The following is a 24,002-nucleotide window of genomic DNA, read 5'->3' on the forward strand; positions in this document are numbered from 1 at the left end:
GAACAAATTTTAAATTGTGAATTTTATTATTAATTTTAGTTTCTAGAATAAAAAATATTGAATTGTTGTGGAAACCCTTGATCTGATCCCAGGATTACTTTGTACAGAGTCCTCTCTATGGATTTATTGATCTAGAGTTATAATTCATTTATATGGTGCTAATATATTAGCTATTAGATTGTGTGGGAAAAACACTTTTGTCATCGTAACATCACTAGAACACATCAGGATTTTATTAATAGTTTCAAATAACAATTAGACGAAAAAGGTTCATTAATACAATTCTAATATTCAAAGAATTTGATTGTATTAAATGACTATGCATAAACCTATAGGTTACCTATTTTTAGCTGTATAAATATTGCAATCAACCTTCGTGTTGTGGATTCACATTAACCAAATAATTATCATCTCTAATTGTATATATCCCCACTCATATCTTCTTCCCCCGCTCCTAATCTTTTAAAAAGAAAATGAGCAACAAATACAATGAAATTAATTCATCTTTGGTTCAGTAGATGGCAAAAAAAATGGTTATTACATCTGAATCGTTATGTAATTCTTTTGTGATTGTATATGGATGACAATACTGACTAGTTAAAATATTTTGAAAATCTATCTTTAAATAATTTTAACAAAATTTAATCCATGATAGACAGAAATCTGTTGAGATTAGATGGTGGTTGGAAGTAGTCGACAGGAAACCCTGGACTCGGGTTTCGTGTTACTTGGCACATGGTTGATAGCATTCGATCTGCACTAAATAAGGACTTGACACACATGACATTGATCACCACCCAGTGATCAATCAATTGTGACAGAAATCTGTCCTAATATTACACAATTGGTCTTGATAATTCCTTATTCTATTAAAAATTACACCATTAAACAAGGGATTATTGTTATTATTATTATTACTACCATAATTATTGGTTTCTAGTATCAAAATCATTGTTTATTTAATTAATATTAATTAATAATGAAAATATAATTCAAATTATTATTTTATAATATTCACAACGTATTGTTCAAATGTACAGTTTCCTTGAATTAATTTTTCTTCTATATTGGACATTATTATTGTTTTTTTTGTAGTCATCCACTTTATCCTTTATTGGCTTTATTATTACAACAATGTGAATTGGCTACAGCTAGACCTGATTCACCGCCTCCATTAGATACTTTTAATACAGAATTAATTTCATACATTCAACGTCGAATAGAATTACAACAACAACAACAACAACCAGAAAGAGATCGTAATGATGAAGATGAAATGAATGAATTAAAATCGAATTCATTAAAATTAAATCGTGAAAAATTAAATAAAAATAATGAAAAATATAAAAGTACAGAAGATATAATCAATATGAATGATAATAGTAATACTGTAAAAACTACTATTTCTTCGAAATATAATACAAATCATTCATTAACTAATCAAATTTCAACAACTACTATAATAAATACAATAACACAAACTACTAATGCTATCTCATCTATCAATACTACTAATAAAACTAATTCAGTAGCAAATGTACGAAATATTAGTGATTGTTTTTTATCTAATAATAATAATGTAAATAATGATATATCTACAAATTTTGTATATAATAATAATAATGATAATAGAAATCGTAAATCATTAAGATGTGATAAATCAATGGATCATAAAAATAATTCAAGTTACGTAACAAATAATGATGTTGATGATCCTGATACTGATGATGAATTAAGAAAATTGAATTGTACATTTAATGATGAAAGAAGATTTCAATTTTTAAGTAATAATACTGAATTAAATGAATTAGTAAGTTATCAACAATGTTTGATTAAAGTATAATTCAATTTCATTTTCTAAATTAATTCCACTATAAGTTTTAATCATTGAATAGTTGACTTGAGAATCAATCAATAAAAATCATTTCAATAGTTGAATTCATGCGCTCATTAAAGTTAGATCACCTCGGAGAACCTGTAAGCAATCGATGGTCGCTTCATCCTAGTGTGGAACTCCTCAGCAGTGCATAATCCACTATCTCGTTCGGTGATATTCGAACCCAGGATCTATCATTCTCGCGCGCAAGCGCTCAACCACTAGACTATTGAGATGGTATCCAATGGTGTTAACGTCTAACTTCAACTAATCCATGAAATTGAGCGACACACCCACCACTGTCTTCAGTGAGTTACTATTCCACAACAGACCTGGTTGAAGTCCACTGGTTACGGCTTTTCACCAGAACTCTAGGAAATACCTCTTGAAGCCAGTTACTAGTGAGCATATGCTGATTAGTATCAGAAAAAAAAATCATTTCATGTTTATTAATTTACTTATTTGAGTGACAATAATGATATTAAACGTGTCAGACCTTAGAAACTTATGCTTTCAAATTGAGTCAGGTTATAATACAAGTGATTATGTATTTCTTTTATGCTATTATACAATGTAATGAGTCGACAAATTTCCAGGGAAACTTTTTTCAGTCCTTAATGAAAGATATTGAGATTTATATGGAATCTCTGATTTATCTCTTCAATACATGTTTTATGATTCAAACATTTCAACAACTTGCCAGGACCATTTCTTCACTGAACTAGTTTAACTGAGAGCTATTATTACATATGAGACTTAGACTGACGATAAAAAGCTTAGAAGTTTGACGTGTTTCCACTAAGATATACAGTGTGCAACGTACTTCAGGTAGAACTGAATGTTGACTAGTCTTTGAGACTAATATAACTATGTAGAAGAAGATTCGGTTTACATGTAATGTATCAGTTACCTTGTTGGCAAGTGCTAGGTAAAATGAAACTTGCGTCCAAGTTCTCTCAACAAGTTCCCACAACTACCTAATGCACATATACACAATTGGTTTTATCGGTGTTATAATAATGTATGTATGTTGACAACAAGCTCATATGAGATTTAAAAATTTCCCAAGAGATAGTAAAATTTTCCGAACTGTAGATATTTAGATATAATTTATAATTATGTATATAAACAATTATGATAAGAGTAAAAGCTAAATTAATTAACAAACAGTTTAAATCTGAACCTAAGGTGATGTAATAAACCAAAGTTGAATGTTCACAGCTCGTGATAGCACTCTAATCGTGATTCGTTCTTTCTAATCCACACATCCCTTCTGCATGAATAAGTCAATATACTAAGCGGTGCTATCACTGAGGAGTCCCACAATAGAACGAACGGTCGTCCAGTGCTTCCAAGTTTTCCAAGGTGGTCTAGCTTCAACTGACTCATGATCCCAACTATTGAAATTACTATAATATCGATAAAACTCCTTTTGATATTAATGGGTTTATCTTGTTTTTAGGATGTATCTAATTAAACCATATTGAATATGTGAAATTCTATTCAAATTACTTCATTCAAATTTATATTGTTGGCTAGAGCAGATGTTTGTGGTTTATGTTTATTTAGTTTTGTTGTATCATAGAAATAATGACAATATTATCACAGATATATCAAACTTGAGTTACAATTAAACACATATGAAATCTACTACACACTAATTCAATGGTTTTAATAAATCAAATGAATTTAAACTGTAAATCTCATCTGATTTCTACTATGTGAACAAAAGATAAGTTAATACTCCAGAGTTTCATTTATTATTAACTGTAAAGCCAACTAGATACTTTGGGTAAATAATTTTAACAAAACAATCAATAGTATAACGTATAAGAAACTAAATAATCAAATCTCAAATGAAGAAGTATCATTATTTAGGATTTGACTATGTAGTAATTTGTTAAAAATCCAGTCACTGGTTAAATCCCTAAGGTTATCTTAGGAGTGCTGATTATTGGGGAGTTTTAAATCAAGAATAAATAGTATTATCTGATGGCTGAATTTATCCACGTTTTTCTGTTCATTGTGCCGTATCTAATATTTTAGATCATCTTTCCATTTATTTAATGGATAAATTTAAAACATCAAATTGTAATTTTTGCAAAAGATTTTATATCAAGCCCTAAACTTTACTATATTTGTGTTTTTTTAACCTGCCATATTGGTCCATTATAGAATCTTTATGTACACAGTAGATAGTTGCAGATAACAGCAATCACTTGAAATGAAGTCATTAATAAAAATCACCAATAGCATTAACCTAATATGGGAATGGAAACATAGCCAAAAGTACGATACAATTAGTGAACATTAGAATGTTGCCGACAATTTCAACCCTATCTGTTTCCTTGAAGCACTCAAGCTGTCTATCAGTACAAGAAGAAAATGAGTCTTAGTCCGACTGACTTTTCATAGACCAACTGTATGAACAAATAAATGATGTTTGATGAACACTACTTCTCTAATATATATTAATCAAGTATTGACTGCCTGGTTTGCTAAATATCCATTTACAATGTGAAGTGTAAGATATATTTCCTCAATAAGGTTCGAATATTGCATTATGTAATACATAACTCTATAAGCGATTAAAACGATAAATTACAATCTTAGAATAGATAGATATAAATCTAAACCAGAAAGTATGTATATAACACTGTCAGATCATTTTACTTCGGTCAATGAAAATAATAAAATATTTTAGATTTTTAAAACCATCATTAGTTTACATATTACATAAAAAATTCGAACATTCTGTTACTACGTCCAATAATGAGTACTCCTAAGTTAAGGGTCAAACTGTTCAGTCGTTTACTGACGTAATCAAAGAGTAGTTCTAATATAATAAGCTATCAGAATATAGTTTTTGATTAAAAATCCAGCTTAGTTCATCTTTTTGCATTAAATAATTGTTGAAGTATCCATTATTATCCTATTTAGTCGTTTAGTGAGTTCATGTTTTTTTTTTCAAATGATTTACAATCAATTGATGATTAATCACTTGAAGGCTAGAAATGGTGACAACCATATTTTAAGACAGTTACTCAACAGAAACGTACCAACGGAAGGAATCTAATGTTATTAGTTTATTTTCAGGATATAATCGGTTATCTATATTTAACCAATCTTGACCTAAGAAATGGTAATACAGTAGCATATATAGGCTTCTACTGTCTGCTTTCGTATTTCTTTCTTCATCTATGCTTTCTTCTTTTCCCATACACAATTCATTTACCTTAATGATAATGACGCAGAAATTATAGCAAATAGTCAAGTTAGCGTTCAAATGGGAAAATGTGTATCCAGACTTCAATGACAATGACCTGTATGTTATCCATGATTGTTGAGTGCTTAGACATCATGTAACCACTGATAATTCAACTAAAACACCAAATTAACTAAGTACAATTAATATCTTTTTATGTATATTTCATTTCGATATTCTAATGGAGAATATGAAATAAAGGATTCGTTTTGAAATACTAACACTACTGGAAGTACATGAAAAGTATGAAATCAAACTGTTCCTTTTCAAATTGTTTACCATCTAGAAAACGTTATCACTGAAACTAGAAAAACACAGGCTTTTTTCGTCAATAAATTCATGCAATCTTGCAATTCACCTACAGAGTTGTAGTATAGCAGTTAAAGTACTTGACTAACAACCATGAAGTTGGAAGTCTCGAATAGCCTTCACGTATATCCGTTTAGTTATACCCTCATTAAAACTATTGACTCAATTTGAATATATAAACACATAACTACCAAATTCCGTTCTTTAGTTCATCTACCGATAAAATTTCATCCTAAAAGATTTCTTCAGTAACCTTCATACATAAGTAGTAAGATCAAATATCTTATCTTTGATATTTTTTTTTAAATGGTGTATGCATAAATGAAGTAGATCTAATTAATTGTTGGCCTACTTAGCGAAACCACTGATTCATTAAATGGATTACTAGTTTGACCCTCGAGAAAGTTGGTAAACAGATGGTTTTGTTGTTCAGTAATTTCGGATTCTGTTGTTTTTATGAAAAAAACTGGAAGTACAGGTAATACTTTATATTGACTGGTTATACATTATCACTGAGAGGAAATATACTAATTGCACAGTTTGTATTTTATATATAATACACGACTATATAACATGAACTGGATATGTCTAACCTACTTGGCACACTTCAACCCTTTACAAAATTACCATGTTAAAAAGTTTAGTTTAGTGGTTAAATCATTTAAATCTCAACCAAAGGTTCCTAGTTCGGTTCATACACTACATATTTCTATACAAACAACCGAATAGTATAACTATCCCTTAATCATAAAAGTATGACTCAACCCTTATTAGACGATCGTATACTTGGTACACGACTTAAGTAAATATATATTTGAAATCATATTGTAGTGAACGAAAACACAAGTGGGAAAAACCGATTTATTATTATTCAATCCAAAATTATACGGTGCTTTGGTAAAATATGAAAATCATACATTAAATACTTTATTTTCATCTAGCCTATCAATTGTACTTTACATACTTCTTGATTCTTTGAATTCTGTCATTATTCCCATTGTTTTCTGTTCTCTTTAATTCAATTTTCTACTATCAAGTATTCTACTTTTAATGAGTACTACATACTACTTATATCTGTCAGAATAAGTAGCATACACCACAATATAACCGTACATTTTTTAAATATCTTGATATAACAGTGTTGAATTATCCGATAATAGAATCTTTAATGAACTAACATTTATCTCATGGAAGTGTAACTATATATATATATATATATATATATATATATATATACCTTTAAAAAAAATCATTCCTATTAAAACGCATATTGTATGTTTACATCATCTATTGATTAAATGATCATAGGTTATTTACAAAATAATTTAATGGAACCTTTAAGTTTTCATTAAGAATGAATAAATAGTTCTCCTGTTTATTGATCCAATACTAATATATTTTAAGAGTGTGTACAGTGATTTACGTAAAGTAAAATGTATTGATGAGAACATATGTATTTCTAATAAAAAATAATGGTTACTTTAATTTGATAATGTAATAATTGTAGTATAAATGTGTTTTTCACTCTACATTAAGTAAGACCGTAATTAATGGCCTCTATAAAATGCCTTGATTCACAAACATTATAAGAAGAGATGATGATGGCTAGCAATGGAATCTAGAACTCGTGTTTTTATCTTATTCGTGACTAGTTTTAACTCAGTATCGAAGTGGATAACTCGGTAGTGTTTGGAGCGAATAATAGCGGGTTCGAGTCCTGGAGTTTATATAAACTTGGGAATGAAGGTTTATCCAGCTGAAAAGTCTCAAGTAAAATGAGACCCACGTCCTGGATTATACTGCTAGCTACTATCTATCTTATAATTGTTGATTATTGATATTAGATATCGGTAAACAAGTATAAAAGTGGCTAACTCATCTGCTGTTTATGGATTTAAAAATATCATAAACTGAATGAATCAAAGTTTAAAGTGATACCATCAGTTGAAATCATGAGTCAATTGAAACTAGACCACCTTGGAAAACCTGGAAGCACTGGACGACCGTTTCGTCCCATTGTGGGACTCAGTAATAGTTAACTTCATTCATGATAATATTAATGTGCATTAATTGACAAAAAAACGATTTAATCCTACCTAAAAATTGAAATCTGTTCTAATATATGTAGTATATTAGTAGTCACTTAAAATTACTTAAATTGACCTACAAACATGAGACATACCATGGTTAAAACTTAACAAAAATAATCATTTATAAATCTTTACTATATAAAATCTCTTTGTATCGTGTTTTTTCTTGTTAACAAATAGAGCGCTATATAGTTCTTAAATGAATCATTAAGGATCTAATTCATAATAAATGTGATTTGAAATATTATTAATTATAAATTATTATCAGAAGGGGTTTTGTGGAGATTGTAGTAATTGCAATAGTTGAGATCATGAGTTAATTGAAACTAGACCACCATGGAAAACTTGGAAGCACTGGACGGTCGTTTCGTCCTAGTGTGGGTCTACTCAGCAGTGCGCATCAACGATATTCGAACCTAGGGTCTATCAGTCTCGCGCGCAAGCGCTTAACCATTGGACCACTGAACCGGCATCCAATGTGTTAATGTCTAACTTTAACCAATCCACGAAGTTGCGCCACCCTACACCATTGTCTTCAGTGAATTGACATCTCACCACAGACCTGGTTGAACTCCCCTGGCAAAGGATTCTCACTAAAACTCCAGGAAATACCTCTTGAATCTCGCGGGGTGCGGGAGTCCCACAATAGGACAAACCAACCTTCCAGTGCTCCCAGGTTTTCCATGGTGGTCTAGTTTCAATTAACTCATGATCTCAACTACTGAAATTATAAATTATATTTAATAATACAATATACTTCATTATATAATTTACTTTTCAATTTAATTCATTTTAATAGATCGTCAAAGCTATACAAGTATTACGAATACATTTATTGGAATTACATAAAGTAAATGAATTATGTAAAGATTTCTGTTCCCGGTATATTTACAGTTTAAAATCAAAATTTCAATCAGATCCACTTATTCATGGTAAGTAACATTTAAAATAAAATAAATAATGTTCAATTTGATTGTTATAATAAAAAAAGTGGAAAATATCAATTCTGTTAGGATTTCATAGTTTTGAACGAATATTCTTGTCAAATTCCTACTGTTGTTATGAAGGTAAAATTAACTGTTTCATTATTTAACAAAAGTAATGCGTTTTATTCTGAAAGGCTGTTAATTGTGAACACAAGTCAACGTTATTAGATATCTAAGGAACACTATTCGTATTAATTTATAGATTCACTGATTGTTGAGCTAAGCTGTGTGCAGAGGTTCAAATTATCTTGGTCACTTCAACAGTACTCACCCAGGAATCAAATCCAGGAGATAAAGATTCAGAGGTGAACGGCTGACCACTAGAACCATTAGGTTGGTCGCCAGTAGTAAAATTTCTACTTCAACCTATTCTGTAATATAGTATAACGATCATCCAAGACTACTGATACTTATTGTTTCACTTCCGATATATCTGAACTCCAATAGTCACAACTATGATGAACATAACCTACAGGTTATATCAATCTCTACAAAAATCCTTCAAGTATTCACCTAATTGTTTGGAAATCAATCAACTTGAAACTTATCACAAATCTAATTGAATCGTATCTATATCCTTTTTTTAAATAATGCGTTCATCTGTATCGAATTTTATAAATGTGTACTGATTGACAAGTTCTGAACATTTATCGCATACATTCGTATTATAATAGAAACCGGGAAATGATTTACAAAGTTTCTAATTATCCTCCCGCCATGCAGATAAATATAACCTTTCTGAATTAATATATCTAGTCTTGAAAATCAATTATTAACGATTCTGTAGGTAGGTTTCTAAGTCAATATTGATAATGTAACTTCCTTTTGAACAAATTAAGTTTTGGTTACTCCCTTTCATTTACTTTTTTTTGTTTTTGTGTTGTCTCTCCTGATTCTCGATTAGTCTACTGCCGTCATATTTATTATCACTTCATTCGAAATTTACGCGAACATGATAACTTGAGTTAATTTACTGTAATAGTTGGTTGAATGCAATCATTTACAAGTTCAAAACAAGTTTCATGCTAGTTGAGGCTTTTCAGTAAGACTTCCTAGTAATATTGAGAAACTCGATAATCAGCAGAAATTCAGATCCATATAAACAATTATGACGGTCAAAAGCATTATCATTGAGCTAATCGATTTTAAGTATCTGTACTAATTGATCACTTAATAATACTCAATGTTATAATTAGTCATAAGTGATGATCAAATTCTGCTTACTACATTTTAATATACCCAGAAGCTTAAGACTGATTGATAATAGCTTGTTTTCATACTTAATGCTTAGACGTAAACTCCACAAAATTCTTTAATCAGATTATCTTTTATAATAAGTAATTATTATCAGAATGGGTTTTGTGGAGATTGTAGTAATTGCAATAGTTGAGATCATGAGTTAGTTGAAACTAGACCACCATGGAAAACTTGGAAGCACTGGACGGTCGTTTCGTCCTATTTTGGGACTCCTCAGTAGTGTGCATCTACGATCTCGCCCCTGCGAGATTCGAACCTAGGGCCTATCAGTCTCGCGCCAGGCGCTTAACCATTGGACCACTGAACCGGCATCCAATGTGTTAATGTCTAGCTTCAACCAATCCACGAAATTGCACCACCGTCCACCATTGTCTTCAGTGAGTTACCATATCACCACAGACCTGGTTGAACTCCACTGGTAAAGGATTTCCACTAGAACTCCAGGAGTATCTCCTGATGTCAGTCACTAATGAGCAGGTGCTTCCAGGTTTTCTATAGTGGTCTAGCTTCAATTGACTCATGATTTTAACTGGTGATAGGTAATTATTATCAACAATATATTCATTCTATAAACTCAATGTTATTTCAGTCATTTAATCATTATACTAATAGTAGACAAACAAAAACAAATCTTCTACTACACATATTGTTTCATCCAAACACCTTTCGGTTACTTTTTGTTTCTATCTGTCATGTTAACTTGAGTGAAATTATTGACTGAACAGTATTAACATGTTATAATTTCCTGTGAACAACTTTCTCAACAAATTGAATATTAAAAAAACAATGAAAGGAATCAAAATAAAAGTTACCTACAACTCTTTTTGACTAAATTGTACTTGATACATACGTATCATGGATTCATTTATACAAGTAATATTATTATTATTACTATTATTATTATTGTGAATTTATTCCGATTGATTATCCTGTTGTTTTGTTTTATATAGAAAACAAAAAATGATTATCATTTCTATTATTTAAAATAAAGTTACATTTATTCTTTAGAATTTCTCAATTTTTTTTAGAAAAGAAAAAAAGTTTTCATGTGGGTACACATAGATAATTTAGTTGTCCAAATTAATTTAAGTGAAGTGGAAGCTACTACTATTACCATTATTGTTATTATTATTAGTAGTAGTAGTAATAATAATAATAATAGTAATGGTAATGGTAATGATAATAGCTATTCTTTTCTGAGAAGCGAACGCCGACACGTATTCACTTACATTCTTCGTCTATATGTCTAACTAAATATGTCTCTCTCTATATGTGTCATAATTTTTAACTCACACTTTTGAATGTCTTTATTTCATGTTTGAAATAGTATTTATTTCCGCCATCACTTTCGTATAATATTAGATTATTATTTTATATTTTTTAGTTTTTTACTATATTCATATTGATGTTGTTGTTCGTGATGGTGGCACTGGTATTATAGTAGATTTGAGGGAGGGCCATGAAAAAAATAGATAAATAGACGATTGAATATATGGAAGGATGGATGGACGGACGAAAGAAGTTGACTAACTGACTGACTGAGTGACTGCTTAGCTGAATAACTAGATGAATATAATGTACTAAATCGACTGGGCGGACAAAATAGAAAACGGAAGCCGATTTCACAACGAGGACAAGAACTTAACTATAGACAAAACTATTATCATCATTATTATTGCCATTATTAATATACTGATAAATACTAATATTAGCAACATAAGAACTAGTAGCCTGTTTCCATGACATTCTTCTTTTCCGGCTTTTTTTCTTTTAATATGTCATCTAGCATATAAACCTTAATTCTTATTAAAAACGAAAACGCATAATTGTAAACTACTGGATGAAAAATCCGATTATGCATAGGAAATCACTGATCAATAATAACATAATCAATAAGAAAAGGTAAATCACAAGCTTAAGTGTTCTATAAATATTAACAGTTTATGGAATTAGAGAAGTGGTGTTTCGTTTCTTAATCATCGACCTTCGTCAATCTTTTCGAGAAAATCAATATTCGCTCCAAATTTCACCAAATTATTTGAACTTAAACAATGAATATGACTTACCGGTTTATCCTAAGCAGGAAAGTAAAAATTCAAAATTTTATTACTAGACCTGATTGATGGTCAAATTTAAATTTTATTGAGGCCTGTTAACTACATTTAATTTTTTCAGTTCTGTTGCTTATATGAACTATAAAACACAGATATGTATTAATTAAGGTCATTTAGTCTTTTCGTTTTCGGTCAAACTTAATTAGTCATTTGAATGTTAAGCATCACTTAAAATTCATGAATGTCCTTGGCTCGATCCCCGGCAAATACATACTTCTGAGGGATCCAACATTATGACGAAACATATTACCACTACTTTCTAGTTTTTTAGTAACTGTTTTACTATAATCATTCGAAGATGTAGTGCATGAAATTCGATAATCAGTATAAACCCTCTATACTGAATAGATTTGAATATGTAATGAAAGCTATCAGTTTTATTTCTGTCTAAGATACATTTCAATGAGAAAATCTTATGTACATTAAAGTAATAAAGATGATGTAATTAAGATAAATTATAGTTGGTTCATGTAAATCGTTTCGACACAGAAAACACTAAAAATATTATTTTAAAAACAAGAATAAATAGTTATATAGACATAGCGATATATACACCCCCTCTTTCACTCTCGTTTCATTCACTACCCGTCTTGCATTCAACTTTAAGTGTAAAAAATAAGAAGGCTAGTGAATTGCTTAGTAAATCACTGAATGACTGATTGAAATGTAAAACGATGCTAGAATACTAGGATCATTATGATTGACAATGAAAAAGAGTATCATGATTGACATTCAAGTGTATATTTTTTTCGGACAAATTACTTTCATATATATATAGTTTATGCACGCGATTATGATTATTCTGTCGTTGTAAGCATTTGTAGATTTTCAAAAAAATCAGTACGTATATGCTTATGTTTATAAGTATATAGATTGTATATTTATGTAAGTGCTGATAGAAAAGTAAAGTATCAAATAATGGACAAAATAGTAATCCGTATACTAGATACAGGGTAAACTATACACACCCGTACATTTGTACACGTACAAACATACATGAAAATAATTTTTCCTTTAAAAAACGCGTAACTTTCGATAAGCAGACAAAAGAAAATCATAAAACGAAAAAAAAATTTTTTCTTTTCACTTTCTTCAATATATCTCAATAGAAAATCCTATTCGGTTTAAAAATCATAGAAAATTAGTTAATGCTTTTTTCGTTGTTTGGAATATCCATTTACATTAAGACTGTCTTGAGTTGAATAAATAAATAAAATGCTGTCTAAATATAGTAATTTATGGCGTATACATTCATTATTGTTATAATCCAGTCTTGGATTATTAGTCCTCATCTTCTTGTTTTCTTTTTTTAAACAAAGAAGTATACTGTAATTAGTAAACGTTGTCATAGTTACTTGTGTAGCGCAATAGTTATAATATTATATAACGCTTGTAGTAGATGAACACTAATGTTTTTCATCTATGAGCTGGCTTTGTAGCACAGAAGGTTAGATAGGTTAAATATAAATCAAGAAATTATTCATTTTTATTTGAGAAAACTATCCATTGAAATACTGTACTGATCTTATATGTTGCATGTCATTTTAAACTTCTATCATGATTGAAAAAAATAAAAGGAGTTTTGATTTTGAAATATTCTTTCAGTTTATCAATGTATGTAGTAATCAGTCATTTTTTCAAGGTTCTATCTAATATTGGATTATAGGTTATTTGAAAATGAATAGAACTTCTGTACAACATGACAATAGGCAAAAGTAAGGTCATTTAAATACATGCAGTTATGAAGTATGTACATAAAACTTATACATAACCTTCAATGGTTCATTTGCATTATTCGATGTGTTCCAAAATCTGAACTGTTTTCTCTAAGTGCTCCGTCAACGCCGTGTACTTAAACCCTTCACTCTATCTGAAAATTGTTGCAATTTCGAGGTTACGTTCAGCTACACTACTTATAAACGTCTTTGTGAATATTGCCCACTACACCTCTACCATCATCTATCTCTTATAGATATAAATAAAGTAGATTTTAGAGAGTTAATCTTAATAAATATTAAATAAACTTTCATCAATTTAGAAATCAGTTGATTCAATAATAAATTTTATTAAAATCAGGGTGCTGTATTTACTTTTGCCAACTGCTAAAAAAGTATAAACTTTGTTGGTAGGTATAATCCATCATCTGTTTACAAAAATACTGTTTCAATCCTACTAATTATAACATACAACATAGACGTATAAATACTAAGCAAATGAATAATAGAATAATTAATATCAGATGGATTTTGTGGATATTATAGTAATTTCAATGGTTAAGATCATGAGTCACTTGAAGCTAGACCATCATGGAAAACCTGGAATCACTGGATGGCCGTTCCGTTCTAGTGTGGGTCTACTCAGTAGTGCGCATCCACGACCTCTCCCCCTGTGAGACTCGAACCTAGGACCTACTGGTTTCGCGCGCGAGCACTTAACCACTAGACCACTGAGCCGGCATCCGACGGTGTTAATTTCTAACTTCAACTAAACCACGGATTGATCGACGCATCTACCATTGTCTTCAGTGAGTTACTATCTCACCACAGACATGGTTGAACTCCACTAGTCACTGCTTCTCACTAGAACTCTAGGATATACCTCTTGAAGCCAGTAACTAGTGAGCATATGAGCATAGGACGGAACGGCCGCCCAGTGCTTCCAGGTTTTCCATGGTGGTCTAGCTTCAACTGACTCATGATCTTAACCATTAAAATAGAATAATTATCATTAGCAAGTTCAGAATAGTGATTTTGTGGATTAAAAAAAGTATTCGTTTATCACTCCTTAGTAATACTCAGTCTAAACGCTTGTGAATGTAGTTATTTCATGATCAATTTTTTCGGGTAAAAAAGTCAATTATGATTGACATCCTAATTAATTCAGATAGTACATAGGATTACTCGTTGTACAACAATGTACTAATGAAATATATTACCATGCTTTGCTTTATAAATTAAATACCTTATTTTAAATTATAGAATAATGGGTTTATTTTGGAGAAATCTTAATATCAATTAATAGAATTATATCTAAGTAAATGGTCTAACATTTACTCAGTATTTTTTCCCCACATATGATTAATTTAGGGATATTTTTAAATTAATTTAGATTATCATACTTTATAGTTTAATTCCTATATCACCATAAATCTTTAATATAACTTCATATTTTGGTTGGATATATCTTAAATTAAGAGATAAAGGCATCTAAGAAAAATTTGTTACGCTTACGATTTTTCCAATGTTACTTGTGACTTTATTTTCATCAAAAGCTGTTATCATCTAAAAATAATTACTGGTATTCAGAAAAGATTGTCTATGACTCAAATAGATCAAGACTACAATGTTCGTACTATATCATAACATAGTTTGATCCCTACTTGAATTGAGAATGCACTCTGCGGATGAATCCCATAGTGAGATGAAACAGCTATTCAATCCTTCCTGGTTTTCAATCGTTATATATCTTAGGCCGGTTTGTGATCTCAATAACACTCGGTAATCTATAAAAATCCTCTACAATTATATTTACATATAGTTGAAAAGGTTTGTTAATGACATAAGATAATGATAATGCTATTTGAAGTTTATCAAAGTTCATATCAATTATGGATTTTAATGTGATTTCAATAAACTAAGAAATTAACTAACAACTAGTGTTAATAAAACGTTATCAATCTTACCAAACTGTTGAATGAATAAATACTAATGTAAAAACAAAACAACACATTTTACCGGTAAAAGCACATTAAAAACGCTACATACAACAAAATAAATGGTGATTAAAGTATTATAACCATTAATCACTACAGGTATGTAATAATATCAGAATCAATCAGTTTACTATGCATTATGATACCCTGAAATGTCGATGACTTTCTATGTTAATAGTTTCATAGTTTTATGCTTGTTATATGATTTAGTCATATTGATTCAATTCTATCCTAATATTAAAAATGAAATAATATTGAATGGTGTTTATTAGTTTGTCAGATGTTTTATTGGGATACATCGTTGTTTTGCTATTTACTGAATAAATACTGTAACTACAATCAAATGATTATTTACTATGTTTTTCGAAACAAATAATCACCATCTGTCTATCCTAGTACCATACATTTATTACAACAGCAATTTGACTATTGATCTGTATTTCTGAGTTTATTTTTGAGAAATATTTTTCTCGTCTTTTTACTTATATTCATACAGGACAAATATGTGTATCTACCTACAAGCACTATTGTAAAGATGGCGACTACATCAGATTGAATTAGTGAACACGAAAGGTTATTGATAATTTTTTCTTTTTTTTTAACAACAACCTATCAATATCATCCTTAAAATCTTTACCGTCATCATTATAATCAAATCATTTCTCTTTGTAACATCATATTAGTAAATGGAGAAAGGAAGAAATAAATATAAAGAGATAGAATTCTAGTGACCACGCCTCATAAGTGCTATGACCTTTAAGTGAAAAGATAAACAAAATATTTATATTATATTTCTTTTTTCACAAAGCTATTGTGTCAATTCATATATTTTGAATTCATAATACACGCGATAAGGTCCCAGTTGATGAATTACACTAAACTAATGGATAGATTTACTCCTTTTTGTAATTTCAGACTTGTGCCATCTTAATATATGAGTATATGGAATCAATTTGTAAATAATCGTGCATGATTTTTTAAAACAAACAAACAAAATCCTACCCGCATATGATAAAGTTTATTCCTACTAACTGTTTCAAATTCATCTGTATTTGTTTCAGTAGTGTATACACTGTTCTACACATCATTTCCCTCTTTTATTCTTTCATATTAGTGACCTTGATGATAAGTTACTGACTCAGTATGAGCCCTTATTTCTTTCTATTGGTTATAATTTAATTTATAAAGAATACAATAATAAGCCTTTATATCTTTTTCATATATTTCAATTATTTTTAAAGGAAGGGTTATATTGAATATATTTTAAAGTCCAGTTCTGATGACATCCTTGAATAAAGTTATATAAATAATATTCTTTTCGCCTCAGGAATAAATTACCCTTAACCTATTTGACTTGATAGTTATTAATGGGATTTTGCAATTACTTCTTCTCTACTGAATTATTTTCTCCTATTAGTTATTTTTTTAATTTCATTTCTTTCCCCAGTTTCATGTCTTTTTGTTATATACATATACACAATTAATTTGAGAATTATTACATACTCATAATATTAAATTCACTTGGTATTGTTTACTTGAATCTTCTCATTGATGTTTAGGACTGCATTTGATCAGTTCAGTGAATTAAGACAATATCGAGGCAATATGCACAGGTTACACATATGCTAATAAGAGACTGATCGATTTCAGTCCCAAATTTCAATAGGAAGATTGAAGTAAACAATACCAGATGAATTTAAACTTCACCCCATTGCACAAGCAAATGGTTATCAGAACTCAGTAGCTAAGTTGAGAACGCTATGGCGTTTGGAATGAACGGCACTGGGTTCGAGTCCCGAGGTGAACATTATGTGACGCAGGTACATCCAGCCGACGGGTCCCAAACAGGACGAAACACGCGTCCTGGATTCCGCCGCTAGCCACAATACTTGTAGCCTTGTTTTAAAAGATTGTAGTTATCTAATAGAGGCAACTTAAAAAATATAATCATTATCTTTATAATCAATCATCTCAGGTTAATATAACCAACAGGATAGGGTGAAGCTCAATAAAGTTAAATTAATATTGGAACAGATATTAGATCATTCTAAAAATTAGAAAAAATTGTTTATCTACAAGGGATTTACTGAATGAACATATTTGATAAGAATATCACTGCCATGTTATATCAAATTGAAGTTCGATAAAAAAACACATGATCTCATCATTTCGTTGTTAATAACTGAAGAAAAAAGATAAATTATAGTTATTTTAATGTATATTGTAAATGATCCTGATCTAGATATATCTGATGACTTAGTTGGATCACTGTCAGAGTAGATATTAAGAGAAAAGGACATTAGGTGTCATAAAATACATATTTAGTATATGCATTGAATTGATTGCAATTCATTTTGTTGGAAGTGTCTTTCAAATCAATGAAGTTCATGCCTTTGCAAAAATCATTTTACCCACACTACTTAGTTTGTCAGTCACAGGTGTTACAAAGTTAAGAAACTGAGATGTAACGAGATCTTGTGTAAGACGGATTTTCATATGATAGTCAAACAATGTAGAGGAACTAGGATTATTCTGATAGAATATTTTGATGATTGTTCATTAGAAATAACTAAGAGATCTGGAACCCTCTAGGTACAATTCATTTTTCGATAATTTGAATGAAATGAAAAAAAAATATTGGCACGAAATGTAACAAGGTTTAGCTGTGGTGAATAATGAATGCAACAGATAATTTATATTAAATCTGAATTGTGACTAATAATGCCAGTTGAATGTATCAACATCCTAGTGTTGATGTTCGCACTGAAATTCGAGCCTTGTACCTGTCGTTTCAAACGCTAGCGTGTTATCCACTGATCTACTGAATCTAGGTATTTACTAACTTGTTCACTGGGTATGAAATTATTTCCAAGGGTTTATATTTTCTCATTGCCATTATTAATGACTGAAACAGGTCTCATCTTGAACATTAACATTGTGATATAGGTGCGTCTAACTGACTCATGAATAATTCGACAAAACACCAATTAATAAGGATGGTTTTGAAAATAGTATATATTATTATGAGACTGATGAAATAATTGTAAAAAATGGTTTAGATCTTGTGTTTAGTGATGGACTGATTCTTCATAAGGCAAATTTATACAACCTTTTTTAAACATTTTTTATTTCTGTATTGCTAGTATTTATTATGAATGATTAAGTCCTTCACCGGACTTGTGATCAGTAACTCTATTACAATCCTTATTTGGAAGTGAGAAAACATTCTTACGTAACAATCAATAATTTAGTAAAGTTAAAATTTGCTATAATTTTCTATGATAAGATAAAGAATATTCCAAGACTCAGTACTTTGGAATATAAAAAAATCTATTCTTTACCAAAAAGTCTTACTCCCTATCGACCGAGAACCGACAAATTACAATCAAATGAGAGAAAAAACAACATTAAAAGCCATTGTTAATTAACGCCCGTTCATAAATTGTCAAATATAACTTATCACAACACTTGACCAGATGTACTCCATGTAATATATCAATGAGGACCTTTAATGTATCCCTATATGTTTACTATGGCATGTCCGAAAAAGTATTCATTTACACCATATTTTTAGATTAGTCTATTTGTTCAGAGTCAATATGCAGGTCATTGTTTTAGAATTTTCTTTCGAAAACTTTATATTAGATTAAATCTTCTTCTGTAGTAACTTATAGATACGTCAAAAAAACTTTAACAGGAAGTGTCGAATCAATACTGAAAGTTAAGATGATTTGGAAAAGTCAGGAATCCAATTAAAAATTTTTATAGAATCTATCAAATTTCTTTAGTCAAACATTTTCAAATGTTACCCTTAATTTTCTCTCATATTAACCAATTAGATTCACAACCATCTTCTCCTGGAGAATCTGAAGCTGTTTCTCCAGTTGCACCGGGTTGTTACAATCCTCGTTATCCTCATCATCACCATCATCATATGCTAGGACCAAATTTATCCTGTCATCCTGGACCAACGGATATGGTAATTTTGTTTTGTCTTTTCCGGTTATTCAAATTTAAATTTAGTTTCAATTTTTTTCAAATGTACATTATTCTGCTGTTATAGAATAACAACAGTTGTATACAAATTCACACTTGGTTTTTCAAGTTTCAAATAAGTTTATATGAGAGGATAGTTTATGTCAATCATTTATTGTTTGTATATTTGTATGTGTAAATGAATTCATGACTTAGCTAGGAATGTTTATGCATGTGCTTACTTGACAACATTTCAAGCTACATACAGTAGGCATGGAGTCACTTCTATTATTGATTCCTGTTTATTCACATAAATCAAGTTAGATTTATGCTTATAAACATTAATTATAAACAATATATATACTGTGCAAATGCTACTGCTACTGTGGTGTATGTTACTCATGTCTGTCGACATAAGTAGTATGAAATATCAATCAGAAGTGGAAGATTAAAATAAGGAGAAAAGAGAAGGAAAACAGAAAGGAATTGGAATACAAACTGAATTGGAGGAATCATGAAGGAAGTAAAGGACAACTGAAAGATGTGCAACTGATGCATTTGATGTATGATTTTCACATTTTACTTACTGTGTGATTGTGTATCAATCATCAACCTGGTCTTCCACATTTGGGTGTTCATTCACTGATACTGCTAATTATTTTTCAGCAAAATACCAACGATTGTAATTGTAAACCGGAGTTTTAAGATTCTATTTTCAGTTGATTACTCGATCATGGAATCGATCAGTATAAAATCAAAATATAAGCGCCTTTTTATAATTGATTACTTGAAATAGGTGCTAAACGTTACTTAAAAAACCAGAGAACTTTAAGCACAGCCGGTATCAGTTTAATTACACTTAACATGTACGAGGCAAATATGAAACAGTTACTCTGAAAGTTTTAAATTTCTCTGATCATTTTTCCGACATGAACTTCTAAAGAATTTGGTCTTTATAAACTTATCGTTTTTTTTCAAAGCCCTAGTAAATATTAAGAAGTCATTGAGTCAATAGTTGAGAAGTTAAATTAGTTGAGCTTATATTTAGTCCATAACCTAGGTTACTAGACAATAAGCTGTATATCCAATATGCTACTTCTTGTGGGATTAGAATGAGCGTCACCCAGAAAATGATGTTACCATTGATTTGTTCAGTCACTGACCAGCCTCGAGTAGGATTATAATAAAATGACAAAATATTTCACACTTGGTCTTGAATGAACCTCCTTCTGGCGTTCTAAAAAAAGAATTAGTACTTTACGGTTCGATGTCAGATGTATATGGATATAATTGCGTCAAGATATGACCAAAATTAATCAAATTTTCAAATGTTTTGCAGTTTGTCCATGGAAATATGAGTTTACCTAATCAACACTAAACTTATAAAAAAAGTATCAAAATACAATATCATATCCAGAGTGAAAATTAAAATTTGTTATCTAATGACCTATGATTGATGCTTATAAATGTTGTCCAACATCTAAATTATGGGTACACATAAAAGTATTTAAGTTACGAACACTATTGATATGTGTTCTATATTTTCTAATTATTAACTTAAATTGTCGTATAGTTCGGTCTTACCAGAAATAAGTAAGTATTAGTACAGGCGATCATTAAATATTCATAGCTTTGATAAAGGATTGATCTTAATTGGATAACCGTTAAAAATTAGGTAGTACTGGACATATGTTCCATTTTAAAGTTTGTGATAATGCATGAACATCTTGAAGTTGGACATATACATAATTCAATTCCAGCTCAGTGGTTAAGTGTTTGCACGCAAAACCGAATGTCTTGGATTTTATTTCATGTGATGGATGCTTACTACTGAGAAGTCTCATATTCGGGTGAAATAGTTGTTCAGTACCACGTGATTTACATTGGTTGTTCAACTAAGATCAATCGGTAACGTGAATTATGAAAATAAGTAAATATACTGAGCCCAATTCCAAGATGACCAGATTCTGCTAAATACTTATTACTAACAATATTGGTTGCAAAAAAGATCATGATGTGTAACTTTGAATCTGCAGGTTTGAATTAATGTACTTCTGATGTTTTCCTGACAAATTTATGCTTATAACTACTAAAGTCATCTAACCATGGTTTTATTAAACTGACCTGCGAAGAATTGAATAATTTGTTGATAGACCTTGATTTGATATGATTTTAGTAAGAAGTTCAACGAATACTTTACTACAACAATTCCTATTAGATGTCCACTCTGATGCAGACATGTTTAACCGGGTACACAGTTGAAATCGGAACATTCGCAACACTCGTTCAATTAAAAAACCCACATTAGAGTTAACAAATTATAACCTTAACTAGACAATAATTCTATACTCAACAACCATTATTCCTACGGAAGCTGCTTCAACTTTTTCGGTCAGAAAGCTATGAAATACAGAAGTAATATAGTAGTGAATAAAGACTACCGTTCATTAGTGACTGTAACTGTAATAGGAATACTAGTTTCAACATACCAAACAGTTGAATATAGTCCATAAAATAAATACGGACAACTGATTTCCTATTCAAGACTTAAACCTAATAGATTAAACAATATACATTGACAGTATATGAAGCATAGATGTCTGTACATAAGTAGATGAATAAATGTCATTGTAACTAGAATTCACATATCAAATGATCCAGTTCATTTGTCATAACACTTTTAACAAATTCATTTCCACAAAAATAGAAAACACATCTGATTAGGGCTACTCGTATTTCGTTTTTTTTATTTGAAAAAAAACGCTTCCTACACAGTAGGTGGCCATAGAGAATGTAAATGTTCTTCCCATATGATTCCATTACTTATTACTTTATACGTTAACTTTTTTCTATTTTACAAAATAAATATGGTTGAATAGAGGAGGATTTATATAAACAAACATTGACTTTTAAATTTCAATATGCAAATTCCTTTTTTTCTTACATACATACAAAATCTATGCACGCATTCATGGGAAGTTCAGTTACAAGAAGCCTATGAATGCATACTGATATTCTTGAATATAAAACTAACTCCAAATAACAAACTACATAGTTAAGAATATATGGTAGGTTTTTCTATTCTGTTATAAAGTAACGTACATTTTAAAAATCTGCATTTAATCTATGAAGACATTTAATGACAGTTTTCTATGAGATTGTCTCATCCAACGACAGATATATTGAAAAAGAAGTTTATTAGTTAATTCTACCATAACTATATAACCATCAAAATGTCTTTGTAGTTGGCTGATGAATGCGATTGCTAGTTGGATGGATTTAAAGAAAAGAAATTCTGATGTCACTAATCACACTTTCATAGAATATTTTATTTGTGATTTATAACAATTTGATCTAATAAATCAATACACTTATCCGGAATCAATTGAAGTTAGACCATTATGGAAAACTTGGAGGCACTGGACGGTCGTTTCATCCTATTGTGGGACTCCTCAGCAGTGCGCATCTACGATCCCGTCTTGAGGGACTCGAACCCAGAACCTATCAATCTCACAGGGCGGGACTGTGTGTTCTCACTGCTGAGGAGTCCCATCCTAGGACGAAACGGCCGTTCAGTGCTTCCAGGTCTTCCATGGTGGTCTAGCTTCAATTGACTGAAGATTTCAACTATTCAAATTTCCAAAACCTCCACAAAACCCCTTCCGACTATCCAGAATTGTTTGAAGAAAAAGAAAACTGTCTTGACTGATTGGTGAAAGTGTTGCTAAATTTAGTACCAATATCTTGGAATCAATCCCCCACAACTAAAATTAATCAAGAATGCATGACATTCTTTACAGACGAGGAACTTCAAAGAATATACAAACAAAAGCTACTTCTATGGATAGATAAACCTAAATTGGAAGATAAAGTATATCATTTCATTCATTTAATTGTGAGTAACATTTCGCCAATGTACCATAGTTTATCCACTAGAAACTATAAAAACAAAAGTTTTCATTCTTTCATCATAGCAAGAAAAGCTACCTATAAATGAATGTTTATTTTAATCTACAATAATATCCGAATGAGTAGAAAATTGAATTTTTTTTTGACACTTCACTACATAATATAAATCGTTTCTTCGAAGAACAAATAACTTTTTCATGTTAACACAAGTTCCATTGTTACGAGGAACAAACCAACTCAAGTATTTTGTGCATGTATAGAAATCTGTTAATATAAATACCATTTCCATGCCATAACAGAACGATGTTGTTCATGGTAGATAATATATAATACATATAGTTTTTTTAAAAACAGACTAACAAGGCACGTATTCCACCTGAGAAATCCGATTAAACACTTAAGTGACATTTTGATAGAATATTATACTTGGATGTCCAGAATAATTTATTTAGCTTTGGTATCTAAAAATCTAAATGTCTAAGCAACTATCGATAGCCTATACTAAGAGT

At 30.2% G+C, this 24,002-nt stretch overlaps 1 protein-coding gene across 1 annotated transcript in view; it reads left to right on the forward strand.

The window, feature by feature from the left end:
- Positions 1-24,002, forward strand: part of DCST2_1 (DC-STAMP domain containing 2) — an 87,704-nt gene that overhangs the window by 14,047 nt on the left and 49,655 nt on the right. The window contains exons 4-6 of the mRNA XM_012938717.3: positions 1,096-1,810; positions 8,340-8,472; positions 19,449-19,588. Coding sequence (XP_012794171.3) covers positions 1,096-1,810; positions 8,340-8,472; positions 19,449-19,588 — 988 coding nt within the window. The remainder of the gene's footprint in view (positions 1-1,095; positions 1,811-8,339; positions 8,473-19,448; positions 19,589-24,002) is intronic.

This window comes from Schistosoma haematobium, chromosome 1, assembly GCF_000699445.3.
Source record: "Schistosoma haematobium chromosome 1, whole genome shotgun sequence".
In the NCBI taxonomy this organism is placed as follows: Eukaryota; Metazoa; Platyhelminthes; class Trematoda; order Strigeidida; family Schistosomatidae; genus Schistosoma; species Schistosoma haematobium.